Source organism: Populus trichocarpa, chromosome 3, assembly GCF_000002775.5.
Source record: "Populus trichocarpa isolate Nisqually-1 chromosome 3, P.trichocarpa_v4.1, whole genome shotgun sequence".
Taxonomy (NCBI): domain Eukaryota; kingdom Viridiplantae; phylum Streptophyta; class Magnoliopsida; order Malpighiales; family Salicaceae; genus Populus; species Populus trichocarpa.
In genome coordinates, this window is record NC_037287.2 from 9,659,398 (window position 1) to 9,678,543 (window position 19,146).

General features: G+C 34.5%; 3 protein-coding genes across 7 annotated transcripts in view; all 3 read right to left on the reverse strand.

The window, feature by feature from the left end:
* Positions 1 to 17,825, reverse strand: part of LOC7483556 (peroxisomal (S)-2-hydroxyacid oxidase GLO4) — a 36,790-nt gene extending 18,965 nt beyond the window's left edge. The window contains exon 1 of one of the 2 annotated variants that reach the window (XM_052451149.1): positions 17,689 to 17,825. The gene's annotated coding sequence lies outside the window, so the exon portion shown is untranslated. Of the gene's footprint in view, positions 1 to 4,895; positions 5,047 to 17,688 lie in introns of those variants that run through there. The other variant, XM_052451150.1, reaches the window with a different exon arrangement.
* On the reverse strand, positions 1,502 to 17,827 carry LOC7483557 (peroxisomal (S)-2-hydroxyacid oxidase GLO4). Of its 4 annotated transcripts, none has more exons than XM_052451151.1 (12): positions 17,689 to 17,827; positions 4,370 to 4,517; positions 4,172 to 4,296; positions 4,044 to 4,090; positions 3,885 to 3,962; positions 3,498 to 3,622; positions 3,202 to 3,259; positions 3,017 to 3,079; positions 2,665 to 2,734; positions 2,383 to 2,483; positions 2,190 to 2,294; positions 1,502 to 1,815 (listed from the first exon to the last, which is right to left on the reverse strand). In XM_052451151.1, the coding sequence occupies exons 2-12, from the start codon at positions 4,510 to 4,512 to the stop codon at positions 1,636 to 1,638; spliced, it is 1,095 nt and encodes a 364-aa protein (XP_052307111.1). In that variant the 5' UTR covers positions 4,513 to 4,517; positions 17,689 to 17,827; the 3' UTR covers positions 1,502 to 1,635. The 4 variants fall into 4 exon arrangements, with proteins under 4 accessions (XP_052307111.1, XP_002304231.2, XP_024453022.1 ...); XM_002304195.4 differs by lacking the exon at positions 17,689 to 17,827 and adding an exon at positions 4,896 to 5,045; XM_024597254.2 differs by lacking the exon at positions 17,689 to 17,827 and adding an exon at positions 4,896 to 5,034 and having other exon boundaries at positions 4,370 to 4,562.
* LOC7483558 (peroxisomal (S)-2-hydroxyacid oxidase GLO4) lies at positions 14,229 to 17,827 on the reverse strand. The gene is made up of 12 exons (XM_002304196.4): positions 17,689 to 17,827; positions 17,142 to 17,289; positions 16,944 to 17,068; positions 16,816 to 16,862; positions 16,657 to 16,734; positions 16,268 to 16,392; positions 15,972 to 16,029; positions 15,738 to 15,800; positions 15,388 to 15,457; positions 15,109 to 15,209; positions 14,916 to 15,020; positions 14,229 to 14,542 (listed from the first exon to the last, which is right to left on the reverse strand). Exons 2-12 carry the CDS (start codon positions 17,282 to 17,284, stop codon positions 14,363 to 14,365), a joined length of 1,095 nt encoding a protein of 364 aa, XP_002304232.3. The 5' UTR covers positions 17,285 to 17,289; positions 17,689 to 17,827; the 3' UTR covers positions 14,229 to 14,362.
* Positions 17,828 to 19,146: the final 1,319 nt, after the last annotated feature.

The following is a 19,146-nucleotide window of genomic DNA, read 5'->3' on the forward strand; positions in this document are numbered from 1 at the left end:
ATCCCTAAAACCCTTAACTCGGGATACTAAGAGCTTAGGGTAGTCATTTCCCTACATCTCTAGGTGTATAAAAGTTCTAAAAGTGCTAGTTATATTTGGATCAACATTTATGCTACGAAAAGATTATTCTCATTAACATTAATATCGTGTATGAAATAAAGTATAAAAGTCTTTTATAACTCTACTATTAGTCAATTAACACTAATAATGTGAAAAATATCATTCCCATCAACATCGATGATGTGTAAGAAGATATTTTCATCAATATTAATGTTGATGTAAGAGATTTTTTATTTACTAATATATTCAAAAGAAAAAGACTTTCGGCTCCTTAAACAAAAACAAAAAGTTTCATAATACAAATGCTATAAATGCCCTCCGAACCACGTAGATAATATGGATTCACAAACTTTATTCTCTTATTATATATTCTAAAAGCATTTATCACACATAAAACCAAGGGTATACATTCTTGTTTTTAGAGTTTAATACTTATTTCTTCATTTATTATATAAAGTTATTGACTTAATAATTGGAAAGTTTCAAAATCTCATAAAAGAATACTATTTTGTAGGAACTAAGACTTCAACCACCAATCCTCTGCTCTTCAGGTTCCTAAGAATAGAATATTGACGTAAATATGTGATCATCCACTATCCAAATATTCAAATACTATTCTTGAACATATTGAATTTTTGAACTTTATCAACAACCAAAAAAGAATAAAAAAAACCCAAAAATGTAAAAGTGTAAGTGTAATTGTAAAATAACCAATGTACAACATTGAATTTGTAAATAGGATCATAGTGCTCGGCGCTACAAGTGCTAGTTTATGACTTACGAAGTTTGAAGTGATGACAACCTTGAGAGGTGTAGCTTAATTAGTCAGGTCTTGATTTTGCTCTTTAGAAGTCACCAGTTCGAGTGCCACAAATCTTAGGACCATTAGAAGCTTACTTGGTCGTTAACTTTAGGGTCTCATAGGATTAGTCGAGGTGCACGTAAACTGACTCGAATACACACGCTTATAAAAAAAAAAAAAAAAACAAGAAGTTTGAAGTGATGACAAGAAGTTGTTCTCTTGTGTGTAAAATAGCATGTCCTGTTTGGTTTGTATGGCATGGAACGTAACATCATCAGTTATTGGCTTAAAAATTATAATAGTACAGCAACATAAAAAATAATGATAAAGATCTAAAAATAAGGAGATTTTAATACAAAAAAAAAAACCAAAATAAATAAATCAAGCATTATCTTTGTCATTTTACATAAAAGTAATGGTCTTAATATTATAGTGTCATGTATGGAAATTAGGTATTTATTATATTAACTTGGAAAATCTCAGAGATGCCCATGCAACAATATGAATATGGAACAGTATGGTATCGACATGACAGGTACAACTCGACCAGTATTTGGTTAGAAAAAACCTGAGATTGATCAAGGATTTAAATTGAGATGATGCTGACTCTACTTTATTTTGTTCTTAGAGATGTACAAGTTGAGTAATTAAGAGTACTAATTCATTTTATTTGATAAATATCTTAGTTAGAAATACGGATTACAAAAATCCATCAAGTTCCTGAGAAAGATGGGAATCACCCATACATATTTGCTTGTGATTTTAAGACAATTTTAGAGCATTGATTGGAGTCTGTCGCGGTCAGTCCTTACATGGCTCCTGCTAATGTCTTTCACACTAGGGCAGCCTGCGAGGGCCATGGTGAGCTCAAGCTCGTCCTTCAGCATGTGCATCACCTTTCTCACCCCTGCTTCTCCCTTTGCTGCTAGCCCATAAATAACAGGCCTCCCAACCTGCATTGATATATACATGTATCAACTGCGGTCTGAAGCAGTAGCAAAGACATTTATCATTTTGCAGCCAATAATAGAAGATCAGTAGCAGTTTAGTTCTGCAATGACCAATGCTCGTTCACTTCAAATATGTGCACTAAATACTTTGCTTAAGGTTGCAATGTTGGATGAGTAAATAAATTGAAGGAAAATATTGAACTAGAAGGGGCAGAGCACCAGGTTACTTCTTTTGTTATATGTTCGTATAGAACAGACTGCAGCTCGTTGAAAGGCATTTATTTGGAATAAACATGGCTATGAGATTTAGGCAGCACTGCTCATCAATGGTCAAAGAGATAATTAGTGGAAGATCATATTTATTTGTTTTAACTTACAAGAACTGCTTGTGCACCAAGGGCCAGCGCCTTGAAAACATCTGTTCCTCGCCGTACTCCTCCATCAAGGAGAACAGGAACTCTCCTTCCTACAGCTTGAACCACCTGCAAAAAAAGTACATTTCCGTGTCAATTGAATTGTCTAGATAAGGAGTATAATTTAGACTGTCTGCATTCGGTGAAATGATTCTACCTCTTCCAGAACTGAGATTGTGGCTGGAGTATAATCAAGCTGACGAGCTCCATGATTGGAGACGATAATCCCAGCAGCACCTACTTCCATGGCCTTAATGGCTGCAAAAAAACCTCCAGTGTGTAAAGGATCTAGCTTACATATTCCAGATACCATTATGTTGGCTGAGCAATGACTGATAATTTCAAAGAGAGTATAAGAGTGTTCAAATGTTTTGTTCAAGACCCAGAAGAAAGATAGAAAACGGAATGATACAAGCATCATATAAGACTTTGATCTTACCATCCTCTCGAGTGAGTATTCCCTTGATCAGAATAGGCAAGTTTGTAGTGGATTTCAGCCATGCTATATCCTGCCGGTGTAACGAAGCACTGGTTAAATATAGGAATTTTTGTAATGGTTTATGTTATGTATGAATGGTGCTTAGCCAGGGTTATAATCAATAAGGCTGCAAAATAAAGTCCATGAATCAGCCAACTAAACCGCATTGCTTTCAGAATTGGTTATGACAACTGGCTCTATACTCAACTCTTCTATTGAGTGGGCATCTCATGCAGGTGTAAAGAACAGCCTGAAAATAAGGGTATGATAAATGAATCGCAAGGTAATTAAATAGGAGTTTACTGGTTTTTACCCTCCAACACAAAGAAGAATCAATAGTTTCATTGGCGTAAGCTTCGAAGTTCGAACCCTTAACCTGCAAGAGTTCACATCTGTAAGTCCAAAAATTAAAAGCTATGTGCATCAATGCTTGGGTTTCATATGAAAGATTCCTTTAAATGAACACAAGCTTGATGCCCATTTCAATAATTTACTCACAGAGACAACTTCAGTTGACATTAGACCTTCCAAATTCTTCAGCTGGGGCACAATCATTCTGCAGAAGTACGAGAGATGAATTCATTTTGGGATGCAAATGCATATATCTTTGAATACATGCATTTTTGTTTTGTGTGGAAACTAAGACAGAATAGTGGTTACAATCAACATTAAACTAAATTAATGTCACATTCCACCAACAAATGAAGTTGTTTAGAACATTTAAAACAAGCTGTAATAGCTCTTAAATCCCTATAATGTTCATACAGATTGAGAGAGGAAGAAATGATATCTACTTATTCTTTATGTCTGCCTCCCTTCGACCAAGTCTTGGAACGTCAGCTGTTAGGACGATAGCCTTATATCCACTCTTTTCAGCTCTCTGCACAAGGTTAACAGCTATATCTCGTCTTTTGTATACCTAATCACATGCAGAAGAGTACATGCTTACAGTTTAGTTCCCATATTCCTATTCATGTTAGCACCACAGCAGAGTTGCCTCAGTTGAAGAAATTGAAATAAACCCTTTCTAATGGCACTTATAAGTGTCATAGAAAATGTGAAAGAATCCTGCTAAAATTTGTTTCTGTTGCAGTACAAAAGAGAGTTGAAAGAAGACTTTTGTCACTGTTAAAATTAAAAAGAGACTATTAAAAAAAAGGATCTTATGGAGGTCTAATTACATATAACTGAAAGAATCGAACGGCATCGCAGCTGGCAGCAACCTCCTCCACGCTGCAGGAAGCTCCGAAGGATAAAGTCTGGAAAGAAATAAATCTCATTATCCAAGCATGTAAAGCAAAATGGAAAAAATATCAAGGCTGAATGTTCCTCATATGTACCATTATAGTATTACATGCAGCTGCTGCTCTGGCAGTGGCAAGCTCTCCTGGGATAGACGGAAAAGCTGGTAAAAGCAGGATGAAGAATGAATGTACAAACTAATAACTCTTCAGTCAGAGGATAAGACCTTCAGGATGTGCTAGCTTATGCATAGAAGTTGGGGCTATCATAATCGGCGCCGAGATAGTGTAGCCCAATATATTAGTAGACAAAGCTATTTTGCTCACATCCACAAGAACTCTAGGCAGCAATCTGAATAAAAGTGGTATGTTAAATTTCATGCCCTTTACTATACACGCATCAGGAAATAGTTTCAAGGCATTACATGATTCTCTGAAATTCTTGCACATTCTTCTTTAATGTGTGCTCATCATCTGCTCCTCCAGCATAGAAGTCATAGTACATTTTTGGAAGGGCTTGCCTAGCCAATACTTGGAACTCATTCACATTAACTATTTCATCTGCCATTTAACCTGGAAACTTGGATAACAGTCAAATGTTCTAGCTTTTCCTTTCACCTTTGAATTCATTGTGTATATCATCAGTAACTAATCCCTATATGTGCACAACCCAAATGACTCCCCAACCATGTAAATGAGTTTAGATGTGAAAGATCGAGTCAACTATCTCAAAGCAATTCTATTTTTCCTAACACAGGGTATATATAAACTGTAAATTTAGCTCTTGTAGTTACAACGTTGTACTATACAAAATTACAAATACTATACACGAAAATAACAAATTGTTTCCATTCAAGATCACAGGATAATCAAGAAGCTTAACTGCAAGAAGAACAGGTTGTGCTGATGCCCCGCCTAAAAAAAACAAAGAAAACTATAGGAAAAACATACCTACGGTAGTAGAAAGCTCCGGGGAAAAAGAGAAGGATTGAAACAGGTATTGCCAATCAAGGTATCAAGAAGAGTGAAAAAAAGAAAGAGAAACAGAGTGTGAATTAGAGATGGGACGTACATAAATGAAATGTTAGGCAGCAAATAGAGACTGAAGTTGGCATCATGTCAAAATTGTCTGCCAGAAAATGGTTTGTCATTTTTTGTCTTCTTTCACCGTGTCATTGTCTGCCGGCAACTGGTTTGTCATTTCTATTCATTAAGGTATTACACGTGTGATACTGTAACGGTGCGCATGCTTTGTAAACTTTCTTCTTTTTTTTTTTTATGTAAAAAATAATATTAGGTGCAGCAAACATTTTTTTAAAATAATATATATATGTATTTTGAGTTATACATTTTTGGAACTCATAATACATTTTTGAAAGGACTTGCGTAGCCAATTTCTGAAACTCATCCACGTTCACCGGGTCACTTTCCATCTATCCTCTAAAATAGTCCTTATCAGTGGCAGACATTATGGAGTGGCAGACATTATGGACCCGAATCATAGAAATTATGGCTGTAATTATGAGATTTATTTACCATAATTAACGTATTAAATTTTATATATATTTTTACTTATATTAGAATATCAACAATTGATGTATTAGCTGTTTATATTTTCTTATCAAAAATAGATTGGACAACAACTCTTATTTAATAGAAAGGAGCCTCATGAAGAGGATATTAAGTAATTTACTCAAATTTGTTATGGTATCAGAGCAAGGTTCTCTAACTTTCTAATCTATCTTTTGTTTTGTGTTGATTTTTTATGAACAACTTCGTTTTACTTTTGGCTGACAATCTTGCTTTAAGATTTCTAGTTTTGATTTTTTGAGAATGTGTACAGAAACTTTGAGTATCAAATTTACAGGCAAGAACTATGCGGCATGAGAATTTCAGTTCAGGATGTTTTTGAAAGGAAAGGAGCTTTGAAGGCATATTGACAGCACTTCTCCTGCTCCTGCAAATGATGCAGAATTTAGTCAATGGGAGACAAAGGATGCTCAAATTATTTCTTGGATTTTAGCATCTATTGAAGGTTATATGGTGAACAATTTATGTTCCTTTGGTACAGCTAGAGAGATGTGGGATTACCTAAAGCGTATATATCATCAAGATAATACTGCAAGACGCTTTCACCTTGAATTCAACATCAGTAATTTCAGTCAAGGTAATCTCTCGATTGAGCAATATTATTCTGGTTTTGTTAATCTATGGAGCGAATATTCTGGTATTATCTATTCTAAGGTGTCTAAAGAGGCCTTACCCAGTTTTCAAGCAGTTTATGAAGTTAGTAAGCGAGATTAGTTTTTGATGAAACTAAGACCAGAATTTGAGATTGCCCGGGCTGGATTGTTGAATAGAGATCCAGTTCCTTCTTTGGATGTCTGTCTAGGTGAATTATTGCGTGAAGAACAAAGAATGGCTACACAATCTGTAATAAGTGAATCCAAGGAGACATCTGAGGTTGTTAATGTTGCTTATGTTGCTCAAGGAAAGAATCGAGACAAAGGAACTATACAGTGCTACAGCTATAAGGAGTATGGGCATATTGCCCATAATTGTGGCAAGAAATTTTGCAGTTACTGTAAGCGAAATGGACACATTATTAAGAATGCCCTAAACGTCTAGAAAATCAAAGATCACAAGCTTTTAAAGTTGCTTTTGTAAACCATCAAATTGCTGGCTCTACTTCCACGACCACTGTCACTCCAGAAATGGTACAACAAATGATGATCACTGCATTCTCTATGCTTGGACTTCAAGGTCAAGGTAATATTGTCTCTTCTTCTTGGATTGTTGATTCTGGAGCATCAATCATATGACTGGCTCATCTGATTTGTTATGTAATCTCCGGGAGTATAGTGGCACACAAAATATTCGGATTGCTAATAGTAGTAATCTCCTGATTATAGCTATTGGTGATATTGGACCTTCTTGTCCTTATATATTTGTTTCTCCTGGGCTATCTGCTAATTTAATTTATGTTGGACAAATGGTGGATAATAACTGGGATATGCATCCTGACTACCATAATTTACATACATTTGGTTGTGTTTGCTTTGTTCACTTGCCTTCTCATGAACGTCACAAGCTTACAGCTCAGTCAGCAAGGTGTGCTTTATGGGTTATAGCGCTGGTCAAAAAGGTTTTTTATGTTATGATGTTGTTACTAATCATCTGAGTATGTTCAGAAATGTGATTTTCTTTGAACATGAGTACTATTTTCAGCAACACATATATTGCTCCAATGGTGTTATGCTTCCTACCTTTGATGATATCTCACCACCACTTATGCGGTATCAACTCGGTTTTGTTTATTCACGAAGATAGCCCCCGACATCACAAATCCTTCTCGACACTGATCCAAATCCTACCTTAGTTGCTCTTCAGCGATCTTTCCGTATTTTTCATCCTCCTGATCGATATAGTTACTTTGCTATTTTAAATGATACTACAGTTCCTACCTCTTATTCTCAGGCAACTAAACATGCATGTTGGAAAAAAGCTATGCAAGAAGAACTTCAGGCTCATGAGGAGAATCATACTTGGGATATTGTTCCATGTCCTACTGGTGTCAAGTCTATTGGTTGTAAATGGGTATATTCCATTAAGTTACGGTCTGATGGCTCACTTGACAGATATAAAGCAAGGTTAGTGTCACTCGGTAACCGTCAAGAGTATGGTATAAACTATGAGAAAACCTTTGCACCTGTGGCAAAAATGACAACTGTGCGACTTATTATAGCCATTGCTGCTTCTAAGGGTTGGTCATTGCGACAGATGGATGTTAAGAATGCTTTTTTATATGGAGATCTTCAGGAAGAGATATATGACTCCACCACCAGGGTTCTTTTCTACAGCATCTGCTGATGTTTACATGCTAAAACGATCTCTCTATGGTTTGAAACAAGCCCCACGTGCTTGGTTTGATAAGTTCCGCTCCACGCTTCTTGGCTTCTCCTTTGTCCAGAGTCAGTATGATTCCTTTTTGTTCCTTTGCAAGACTACTAAAGGAATCGTCCTGCTCTTGGTGTATGTTGATGATCATTATTACAAGGACTGACACTGCATTGATTCTTCAGCTTCAAGAACGTCTTTAGTCTTATTTTTCATATGAAAGACTTAGGTCATCTACAATATTTTTTAGGCCTTGAGGTGCATTCTACTACTATTGGTATTTTTCTACATCAGCATAAATACATCCAAGAGTTAATTGCTTTGGCTGGTCTTCAAGAAGGTCGTTCAGTTGATACTCCCTTGGAAGTGAATGTTAAATATCATCGTGATGAGGGTGATTTTCTATCTAATCCCTCTTTATATAGGCAACTGGTAGGGATTCTAAACTATCTCACTGTCACTCGGCTTTATATTTCCTTTTTTGTTCAACAAGTTAGCCAATTTATGCAAGCACCTACACACCTTCATCTGGTTGTTGTTCGTCGCATTGTTCGCTACTTGCATGGCACTTCTTCTCGAGGACTTTTCTTCCCTGTGGATTCTCCTATTTGTTTGGTTGCATATAGTGATGCTGATTGGGCTGATTGTTTTGACACTTGACGTTCAATTACTAGGTGGTGCATGTTTCTAGGTAACTCTCTTGTTTCTTTGAAAAGTAAGAAGCAAGATCGGGTGTCTAAGTCCTCCACTGAGTCTGAATATCGTGCTATGTCCTTTGCTTGTTCTGAAATTATTTGGCTTCAAGGACTTTTAGGTGAGCTTGGATTTCCTCAAGTTGAGCCTACTCCACTTCATGCAGATAATACTAGTGCCATTCAGATTGTTGCTAACCCAGTATTTCATAAGCGTACTAAGCATATTGAAGTGGATTGTCATTCTATTTGTGAAGCATATGATGCCCGTGTTATCTCTCTCCCACATATCTCCACTACTCTCCAGACTGCTGATGTGTTCACTAAGGCTCTCTCCAAGCACCGGCATAACTTTCTTGTTGACAAATTGATGCTTCTTAATCATCCAGCATCAATTTGAGGGGGGATATCAATGGCAGACATTATGGACCAGAATCACAGAAATTATGGCTGCAATTATGAGATTTATTCTACCATAATTAGCGTATTAAGTTGTATATTTATTCTTGTTTATATTAGAACATCAGCAATTGGTGTGTTAGTTATTTTTATTTTCTTACCAAAATAGATTGTACAGCAACTCTTATTTAATAGAAAGGAGCCTCATGAAGAGGATATTCAGTCATTTACTCAAATTTGTTAGTCCTAAGGAGGAATTTCCTGCAATATTGAACACCATTGATTGAAGTCACAATAAACAATAAATAAGCATTTATCGGGAAAATTTTGAAGTAGACAAGAGACAATCTTTTGCTCAGGAGAATTGTTACATCTAGGGATTCTCCAGGGTAATTTTCGAAATGGTTGAGAAGCAAAGTATCTGACTAGTACCATCAAAGCACACCAACAAAAATAAACAAAAAAAATTAAGAACAAAACTAAACACCATATATATATAAGTATGACTCGTGCTTTACTGTTGGCCGTAACATTTTCTTAAGAACAAAACTTGGTTAGACGGGTTATTTCAATACACTTTTTTACATAAAAAATTAAGAGTATAAATCGAAAAGTTTATCAAAGCATCTAATGAAATAAATCAATAATCATCAATGGAAATAAACAAAAAAAATTTGTTAACAATAATTAAAAGAGTAACAAGAAAAAATAAGAGATAAATGTAAAGTAAGATATTTAATCTTGCAAAATGAGACATTTCTCGTTTGTTCCTACCAAATCTGTTTATTAAAATCATTAAAAGATAATAAAAATAAAAACACATATAAAACTCAGTGAATAAAATAAAAGAAAACAATATTATGCAAGACTGGACATATTATAAATATTTTTTCAAAATAAATATTTTTTTATAAAATAAATCTTATATGTATTAAAAAAAAGCATTCAAAAATTAAACACAAAACAAAACATTAATTTTTTTTTAAAAAAACTCTATTAAACAGAGGGCCTGTAAATCTTGTTGTTTAAACCATGAGACCAGGATAAAATGATGGAAAGAAAATTAAAGATAACCATAAAACCAATATTTGTTTAAAAAATATTGCAGAATAATGAAATCGTAAAAGAAAATGAGAAAAAAATGAATCCCTAAGTATATCAACTCTTAAAAATCATGACCCATGTCATTAGATCGGATACACGACAAATGAAAAAACCATAAAATTCAATCCCCAACAAATCAAACGTCGAAGGATAAAAGTGTGGAAAAATCTATAACACAAAAAATTGTAATCAAAAGAATAAGGTTGAGAATAAAAAAAAACAAAAAAAAAACTAGAGGGCATTAAAAAAACTAACATTAAAGTGTTAAATTGAAAATAAAAAACTTTAACAAAAGGAAAAATAATTCAATAGAATGAGGGTTAAATTGAAAAAAACAAAATAACATAAATTTTGATTTAAAGATGAAATTGAAAACGACAAAACTTTAACAAAGGAGCCAGAGAAATAAATTTAAAAAAATAAGGATCAAATTGAAAACAATAATACTTGACAAATTGTAATCCAAGGATGAAATTGAAAACATCAAAAACTTTTTTCAAAAGGGTTAAAGACTAAAATAAAAAATAAAAAACATGCGGACTAAAATCGAGAAACAAAATGAAAAGAGGTTGGATGAACACTTTTGCTAGGAGAGAGAGAGAAGGAGGAAGAAAAACAAAGAAGTGACCACCAACGACAAACCGTCCACCAAATACAACCATGCGTTGCACCATGAAGAAGAGGGCAAGACGATGTTTCAAATGACATAACGAAACAACATATTTGGCCACGGAGATACACCGCACGCGATGCCCAAAGGACGCTGACAGACCCCACGCTCCAACATTTGAGCATCACGTGCCATCTGCTCTTTGATTTAAAAATTAATTAATCAAAGCAAAATATCCAAAACACCCCTTGTTGTCCTCACATTTAACAAAGAAACCCACATGAAAAGATGAAAACACCCCTGGACTCTTTCCTTATTTTTTTTCTAATTATAAAAGCAAAAAGTTCATTCATAATCTTTAAAAAATACGAAGACATAAATATCCTTTGTGAGCAATTCAATTTTTTTTAGCTCGGGGGAAAATAAGTAATTACACTATTTAAAAAAAAAAGATGATAGTTACTCCCAACAATCCTTTAATGACAAATTGATGGGTTTGGAAAAGACAAAATTATGCTCGGAACTACAACAACTAAAATTCTCTTAAAAGAACAAAATCGATGTTATACTATTATAATTCACAGTGTAATGTCTTTATATCTACATTGAAAGGCACAGTAAAACGACAACGCATTTTATATTTTTGTTAATACATACATACATACATGTGTGTGTGTTTATTAAAATTTTCAAGTCAATAAAAGATAGAAAAGAAAGCAAGTTGGTCATTGCCATAAAGTATAATAATAATGTGACAACAACAACTAATGGATAAATATATTTTATACATAACTCACATACTTGAAAAGCCCATTAATAAAAGGGTCAAAGGTGGGGTAAGGACACAACACCCTTGGACCCAGTTACGTATTAAACTCACACGTCTGTGGGTCTAACAAAATGCCAGACCTAATACTCGTAGGCTCAGTTAAACGCTGAGCCTAAACGCTTATGGGTTTGACAATCTTTCTAGACCCAACACCCGTAGCTGAGCCCAAATGCTTGTAGGTCTTGCAATATACCAGATCTGACTCCCTTGGACTAGGCTATGCGCTGAACCCAAGTAGTTATGAGTCTAGCAAGATGCTAAACCCAACCCCTTAGGCTCAACTACGTGATAAGCCCAAATGCTTGTGGTTCTAGTAAGATCTCATGCTCAACTCTCTTGAGCCCGGTTACGTGCTGAGCCCAAGTTCTTATGGGTCTGGCAAAATATCAGACCCAACCTCCTTGGGCTTAGTTACACACTAAGCCCAAGCACTTATAGGTATGGAGAAATACCAGACCCAACTCTCTTGGGTTCAACTATGCGTTAAGCATAGGAGCTTGTGGGTCTGGCAAGATGACAAACCTAACACCCTTAGACTTAGATATATGCTAAGCACAAACACATGTAGGTCTAGCAAGATGTCAGACCTAACCCCTTTGGGTTTGGCTTCACGCTAAGCCCAAGCGCCTATGAGCTTAGCAAAATATCAAACTCAACTTCCTTAGACTCTACTGTATGCTGAGCTTAAGCATATTTGGGCCTGGAAAGATGTCGAACCCAACATCCTTGGGTTTAGAATCATTCTAGATCTAAACATATAGTTGATGGTCTTTATAAACCTTATGTTAGGTCGCAAGGCTATCCCTAAGACTCTTAACCTAGGATACTAAGAGCTTAGGGTAGTCATTTCTCTTCACCTCTAGGTGTATGAAAGTTTTTTAAGAGCCGGTTATATTTGAATCGACATTAATACTACAAAAAGGTTATTTCTATTAACATTAATGTTGTGTACAAAATAAGGTATTGTCCATCAACACTAATGATGTGAAAAAGGTCATTCCCATCAACATTAATGATGTGTAAGAAAATATTTTCATTAATATTAATATTGATGTAAGGGATTTCTTCCTTACTAAGATATTCAAAAGGAAAAGATTTTCGGCCCCTTGAGCAAAAACAATAAGTTTCATAGTACATTATAAATACCCTTCGAACCGCTTAGGTAATAGATTCACAAACTTTATTCTTTTATCATATATTCTAAAAACATTTATAATACAACGTTGAATTTGTAAATAGAATCATAGTGCTCGGTGCTCCAAGCGCTAGTTTATGACATACAAAGTTTGAAGTGATGACAAGTAATTGTCCTCTTGTGTGTTAAAGAGCGTGTCCTGTTTGGTTTGTATGGCATGGAACTCATCGGTCATTGGTTTAAAAATTACAATAGTACAACAACATAAAGAAAATGATCAAGATCTAAAAATAAGGAGATTTTAATTAAAAAAAACCAAAATAAATAAATCAAGCATTATCTTTGTCATTTTACATAAAAGTAATGGCCCTTGCGGGCTTGATTTATTTTACATAGTTCGGATCGATAGGATAGCTTACTGCGTTCTACATGAGGACGAAGAACAAAACAAGTACAACCAAAAACTCTAAATGAGGAATAATCAAGGACATACCCATATAACTTTTAAAAAGAAGATAGACCCGAACTATGAGAAGATGAAATTGTATTAATCAAACTTACAGCAGTAAGACAACTTCTCTCCAAAACTCACTAGGAACAAAAGCTGACAATAAGAGAGAACAAGCAGTTTCAACAATGTGACTATGTTTTCTTTCGGCATCATTTTGCTCAAGAGTATCTGTACATGAAGTTTGGTAGATGATTTCATCTAAGGCAAGCAATTGACAAAATTTATTAGAGGTGTATTCCCCACCCAAATCATACTTAAAAGCATTTGATCACAGCAGAATGTTGAGTTTTGACAAGAGCTCGAAAAGCTGCATATATCTCAAAGAATTCAGAACAATGTTTCATTAAATAAACCCAATTATAACGAGTATGATCATCAATAAAAGAGACATAATATCGATACCCTCCTTTTGTGGCAACAGGAGAAGGTACCCATACATTAGAATGAATCAAGTCAATGATGAAGAAGAAACAGAAATACTTCGATTAAAAGGTAAAGCGAAAAATTTTACCAGTTTACATCCACTACAATCAGAAATGTCACAAGTTTTCAAATTTTCTAAAGCTCCTGTGGATACCAAAAATCTCAAACAAGTAGTTGAATCTGTGAAAGCTGTGTTTAAGATTAAGCCTCGTTTCATAAAACCAGCTCTGATACAATGTTAAAATAACTAAGATCAAACACAAAAGGAGGCTAGAATTCTCAATAATCTGAATATTATAAATGCTTAGAGTTAACCTAAATACAAATTAATTATATATAGGTTAAACTGAAAATACTATTCTACCCTTAATAAATAAACTAAATAAATATTATTTAACAATTTTAATACAAAAAAAAAACCAAAATAAATAAATCAAGCATTATCTTTGTCATTTTACATAAAAGTAATGGTCTTAATATTAATGTATGGAAATTAGGTATTTATTATATTAACTTGGAAAATCTCAGAGATGCCCATGCAACAATATGAATATGGAACAGTATGGTATCGACATGACAGGTACAACTCGACCAGTATTTGGTTAGAAAAAACCTGAGATTGATCAAGGATTTAAATTGAGATGATGCTGACTCTACTTTATTTTGTTCTTAGAGATGTACAAGTTGAGTAATTAAGAGTACTAATTCATTTTATTTGATAAATATCTTAGTTAGAAATACGGATTACAAAAATCCATCAAGTTCCTGAGAAAGATGGGAATCACCCATACATATTTGCTTGTGATTTTAAGACAATTTTAGAGCATTGATTGGAGTCTGTCGCGGTCAGTCCTTACATGGCTCCTGCTAATGTCTTTCACACTAGGGCAGCCTGCGAGGGCCATGGTGAGCTCAAGCTCGTCCTTCAGCATGTGCATCACCTTTCTCACCCCTGCTTCTCCCTTTGCTGCTAGCCCATAAATAACTGGCCTCCCAACCTGCATTGATATATACATGTATCAATTGCGGTCCGAAGCAGTAGCAAAGACATTTATCATTTTGCAGCCAGTAATAGAAGATCAGTAGCTGTTTACTTCTGCAATGACCAATGCTCGTTCACTTCAAATATGAGCACTTAATACTTTGCTTAAGGTTGGAATGTTGGATGAGTAAATAAATTGAAGGAAAATATTGAACTAGAAGTGGTAGAGCACCAGGTTACTTCTTTTGTTATATGTTCGTATAGAACAGTTGCAGCTCGTTGAAAGGCATTTATTTGGAATAAAAATGGATATGAGATTTAGGCAGCACTGCTCATCAATGGTAAAAGAGATAATTAGTGGAAGATCATATTTATTTGTTTTAACTTACAAGAACTGCTTGTGCACCAAGGGCCAGCGCCTTGAAAACATCTGTTCCTCGCCGTACTCCTCCATCAAGGAGAACAGGAACTCTCCTTCCTACAGCTTGAACCACCTGCAAAAAAAGTACATTTCCGTGTCAATTGAATTGTCTAGATAAGGAGTATAATTTATACTGTCTGCATTCGGTGAAATGATTCTACCTCTTCCAGAACTGAGATTGTGGCTGGAGTATAATCAAGCTGACGAGCTCCATGATTGGAGACGATAATCCCAGCAGCACCTACTTCCATGGCCTCAATGGCTGCAAAAAAACCTCCAGTGTGTAAAGGATCTAGCTTTCCAGATACCATTATGTTGGCTGATCAATGACTGATAATCTCAAAGAGAGTACAAGAGTGTTCAAATGTTTTGTTCAAGACCAAGAAGAAAGATAGAAAACGGAGTGATGGAAACATCATCAGATAAGACTTTGATCTTACCATCCTCACGAGTGAGTATTCCCTTGATCAGAATAGGCAAGTTTGTAATGGATTTTAGCCATGCTATATCCTGCCGGTGTAACGAAGCACTTGTTAATATAGGAATTTTTGTAATGGTTTATGTTATGTATTAATGCTGCTTAGCCAGGGTTATAATCAATAAGGCTGCAAAATAAAGTCATGAATCAGCGAACTAAACTGCATTGCTTTCAGAATTGGTTATGACAACTGGCTCTATACTCAAATCTTGTATTGAGTGGGCATCTCATGCAGGTGTAAAGAACAGCCTGAAAATAAGGGTATGATAAATAAATCGCAAGGTAATTGAATAGGAGTTTACTGGTTTTTACCCTCCAACACAAAGATGGATCCATGGTTTCATTGGCGTAAGCTTCCAAGTTCGAACCCGTATCCTGCAAGAGTTCAGATCTGTGAGTCTTAAAAGGAAGAAGAAAAAAACGGAGACAACCACTCCACATCGAAAGGCCAAAAATTAAAAGCTATGTGAATCAATGCTTGGGTTTCATATGAAAGATTCCTTTAAATGAACACAAGCTTGATGCCCATTTCAATAATTTACTCACAGAAACAACTTCAATTGACATTAGACCTTCCAAATTCTTCAGCTGGGGCACAATCAATCTGCAGAAGTACGACAGATGAATTCATTTTGGGATGCAAATGCATATATCTTTAAATACATGCATTTTTGTTTTGTGTGGAAACTAAGACAGAATAGTGGTTACAATCAACATTAAACTAAATTAATGTCACATTCCACCAACAAATGAAGTTGTTTAGAACATTTAAAACAAGCTGTAATAGCTCTTAAATCCCTATAATGTTCATACAGATTGAGAGAGGAAGAAATGATATCTACTTATTCTTTATGTCTGCCTCCCTTCGACCAAGTCTTGGAGTGTCAGCTGTTAGGACGATAGCCTTATATCCACTCTTTTCAGCTCTCTGCACAAGGTTAACAGCTATATCTCGTCTTTTGTATACCTAATCACATGCAGAAGAGTACATGCTTACAGTTTAGTTACCATATTCCTATTCATGTTAGCACCACAGCAGAGTTGCCTCAATTGAAGAAATTGAAATAAACCCTTTCTAATGGCACTTATAAGTGTCATAGAAAATGTGAAAGAATCCTGCTAAAAGTTGTTTCTGTTGCACTACAAAAGAGAGTTGAGAGAAGACTTTTGTCACTTTTAAAATTAAAAAAGAGACTACTAAAAAAAAAGGAGCTTATGGAGGTCTAATTACATATAATTGAAAGAATCGAACAGCATCGCAGCTGGCAGCAACCTCCTCCACGCTGCACGAAGCTGAGAAGGATAAAGTCTGGAAAGAAATAAATCTCATTATCCAAGCATGTAAAGCAAAATGGAAAAAATATCAAGGCTGAATGTTCCTCATATGTACCATTATAGTATTACATGCAGCTGCTGCTCTGGCAGTGGCAAGCTCTCCTGGGATAGACGGAAAAGCTGGTAAAAGCAGGATGAAGAATGAATGTACTAACCAATAACTCTTCAGTCAGAGGATAAGACCTTCAGGATGTGCTAGCTTATGCAGAGCAGTCGGGGCTATCATAATCGGCGCCGAGATAGTGTAGCCCAATATATTACTAGACAAAGCTATGCTGCTCACATCCACAAGAACTCTAGGCAGCAATCTGAGTAAAAGTGGTATGTTAAATTTCATGCCCTTTACTATACACGTATCGGGAAATAGTTTCAAGGCATTACATGATTCTCTGAAATTCTTGTACATTCTTCTTTAATGTGTGCTCATCCTCTGCTCCTCCAGCATAGAAGTCATAGTACATTTTTGGAAGGGCTTGCCTAGCCAATACTTGGAACTCATTCACGTTAACTATTTCATCTGCCATTTAACCTGGAAACTTGGATCACAGTCAAATGTTCTAGCTTTTCCTTTCTCCTTTGAATTCATTGTGTATATCATCATTAACTAATCCCTATATGTGCACAACCCAAATGACTCCCCAACCATGTAAATGAGTTTAGATGTGAAAGATCGAGTGAACTATCTCAAAGCAATTATATTTTTCCTAGCACAGGGTAAAAACTGTAAATTTAGCTCTTGTAGTTACAAGGTTGTACTAAACAAAATTACAAATACTATTTGAAACACTGAGACGTGCGAGACTGACACGAAAATAACAAATTGTTTCCGTTCAAGATCACAGGATAATCAACAAGCTTAACTGCAAGAAAAACAGGTTGTGCTGATGCCCCAGCTAAAAGGACAAAGAAAACTGCAAGAAAAACATACCTACGGTAGTAGAAAGCTCCAGGGAAAAAGAGAAGGATTGAAACAGGTATTGCCAATCAAGGTATCAAGAAGAGTGAAAAAAGAGAGAGTGTGAATTAGAGATGGGACGTACATAAATGAAATGTTAGGCAGCAAATAGAGACTGAAGTTGGCATCATGCCATTGGCTGCCTGCAAATGGTTTGTCATTTTTTGTCTTCTTTCATCGTGTCATTGTCTGCCAGCAACTGGTTTGTCATTTCTATTCATTAAGGTATTACACGAGTGATACTGGAACGGTGCCCGTGCTTTGTAAACTTTCTTTCTTTTTATGTAAAAAGTAAAATTAGGTGCAGCAAGTATACATTTTTTTTAAAATATATATATATATATATGTGTGTGTGTGTGTGTGTGTGTGTGTGTGAGTTATACATGAATGAATTGAATAAGTTAATTTTATTTTATTAGATTAAAAAAATAATAGATTGATCAAATTAAAAAAAAAAATAACAACGATCACAATAACATTAAAATGGTTTATTTTTAAATAGATCAAATGATGTAACTTAATTCATAACCTATTAAACACAAAATGATAAAATAAGATAAAAATACCTTTAAAAAATAGCTCTTCTCAATTCTAATCATCATAACAAACATATAAGCTTAGTAATTAACGGAAAGTCAATCGGAAAATCCCATCAAACTTAAAATTCAAATCATAAGATTGAATAATATTATAGAAAAAACAAAATTATAAAACTTATTTTTTTTATAAAAAAATTAACTTGTATTAACTTTTAAACTTGTAACTCGGATCATTAGATTCAAAATATTTCATTTCTAAAAACTATAAAATTCAATTTTAATCAATTAAATATTAAAAAATAAATTTTAATTATACAAAAAATTAAAAAAAATAACAACTAAAAAAGTAAAATCAAAATTGAAATATAGAATAAATTTTATATATGATTTTTAGGGTAAAATTATAAAGAAAAATAATTTAGCAATAGACAAAAACAAAAATTATTGAAACTCATAATACATTTTTGGAAGGACTCGCGTAGCCAATTTCTGAAACTCATTCACGTTCACCGGGTCGCTTTCCATCTATTCTTTAAATAGTCATAGGAGGAATTTCCTGCAACATTGAACACCATTTACTGAAGTCACAATAAACAATAAATAAGCATATACCGGTGAAGAAGACAAGAGACAATCTTTTGCTCAGGAGAACTGTTACATCTAGGGATTCTCCATATTAATTTTCTAAATGGTTAAGAAGCAAAGTATCTCACTTGGTACCATTATATATATATATATATATAAAATTATTAACAATAAGTAAAAGAGTAACAAGAAATTAAAAAGTGAGAGATAAATATAGAGTAAGATATTTATTCTCGCAAAATGAGATATTTCTCATTTGTTTTAACCAAAAATATTTATTAAAATCATTAAAAGATAATATAAATAG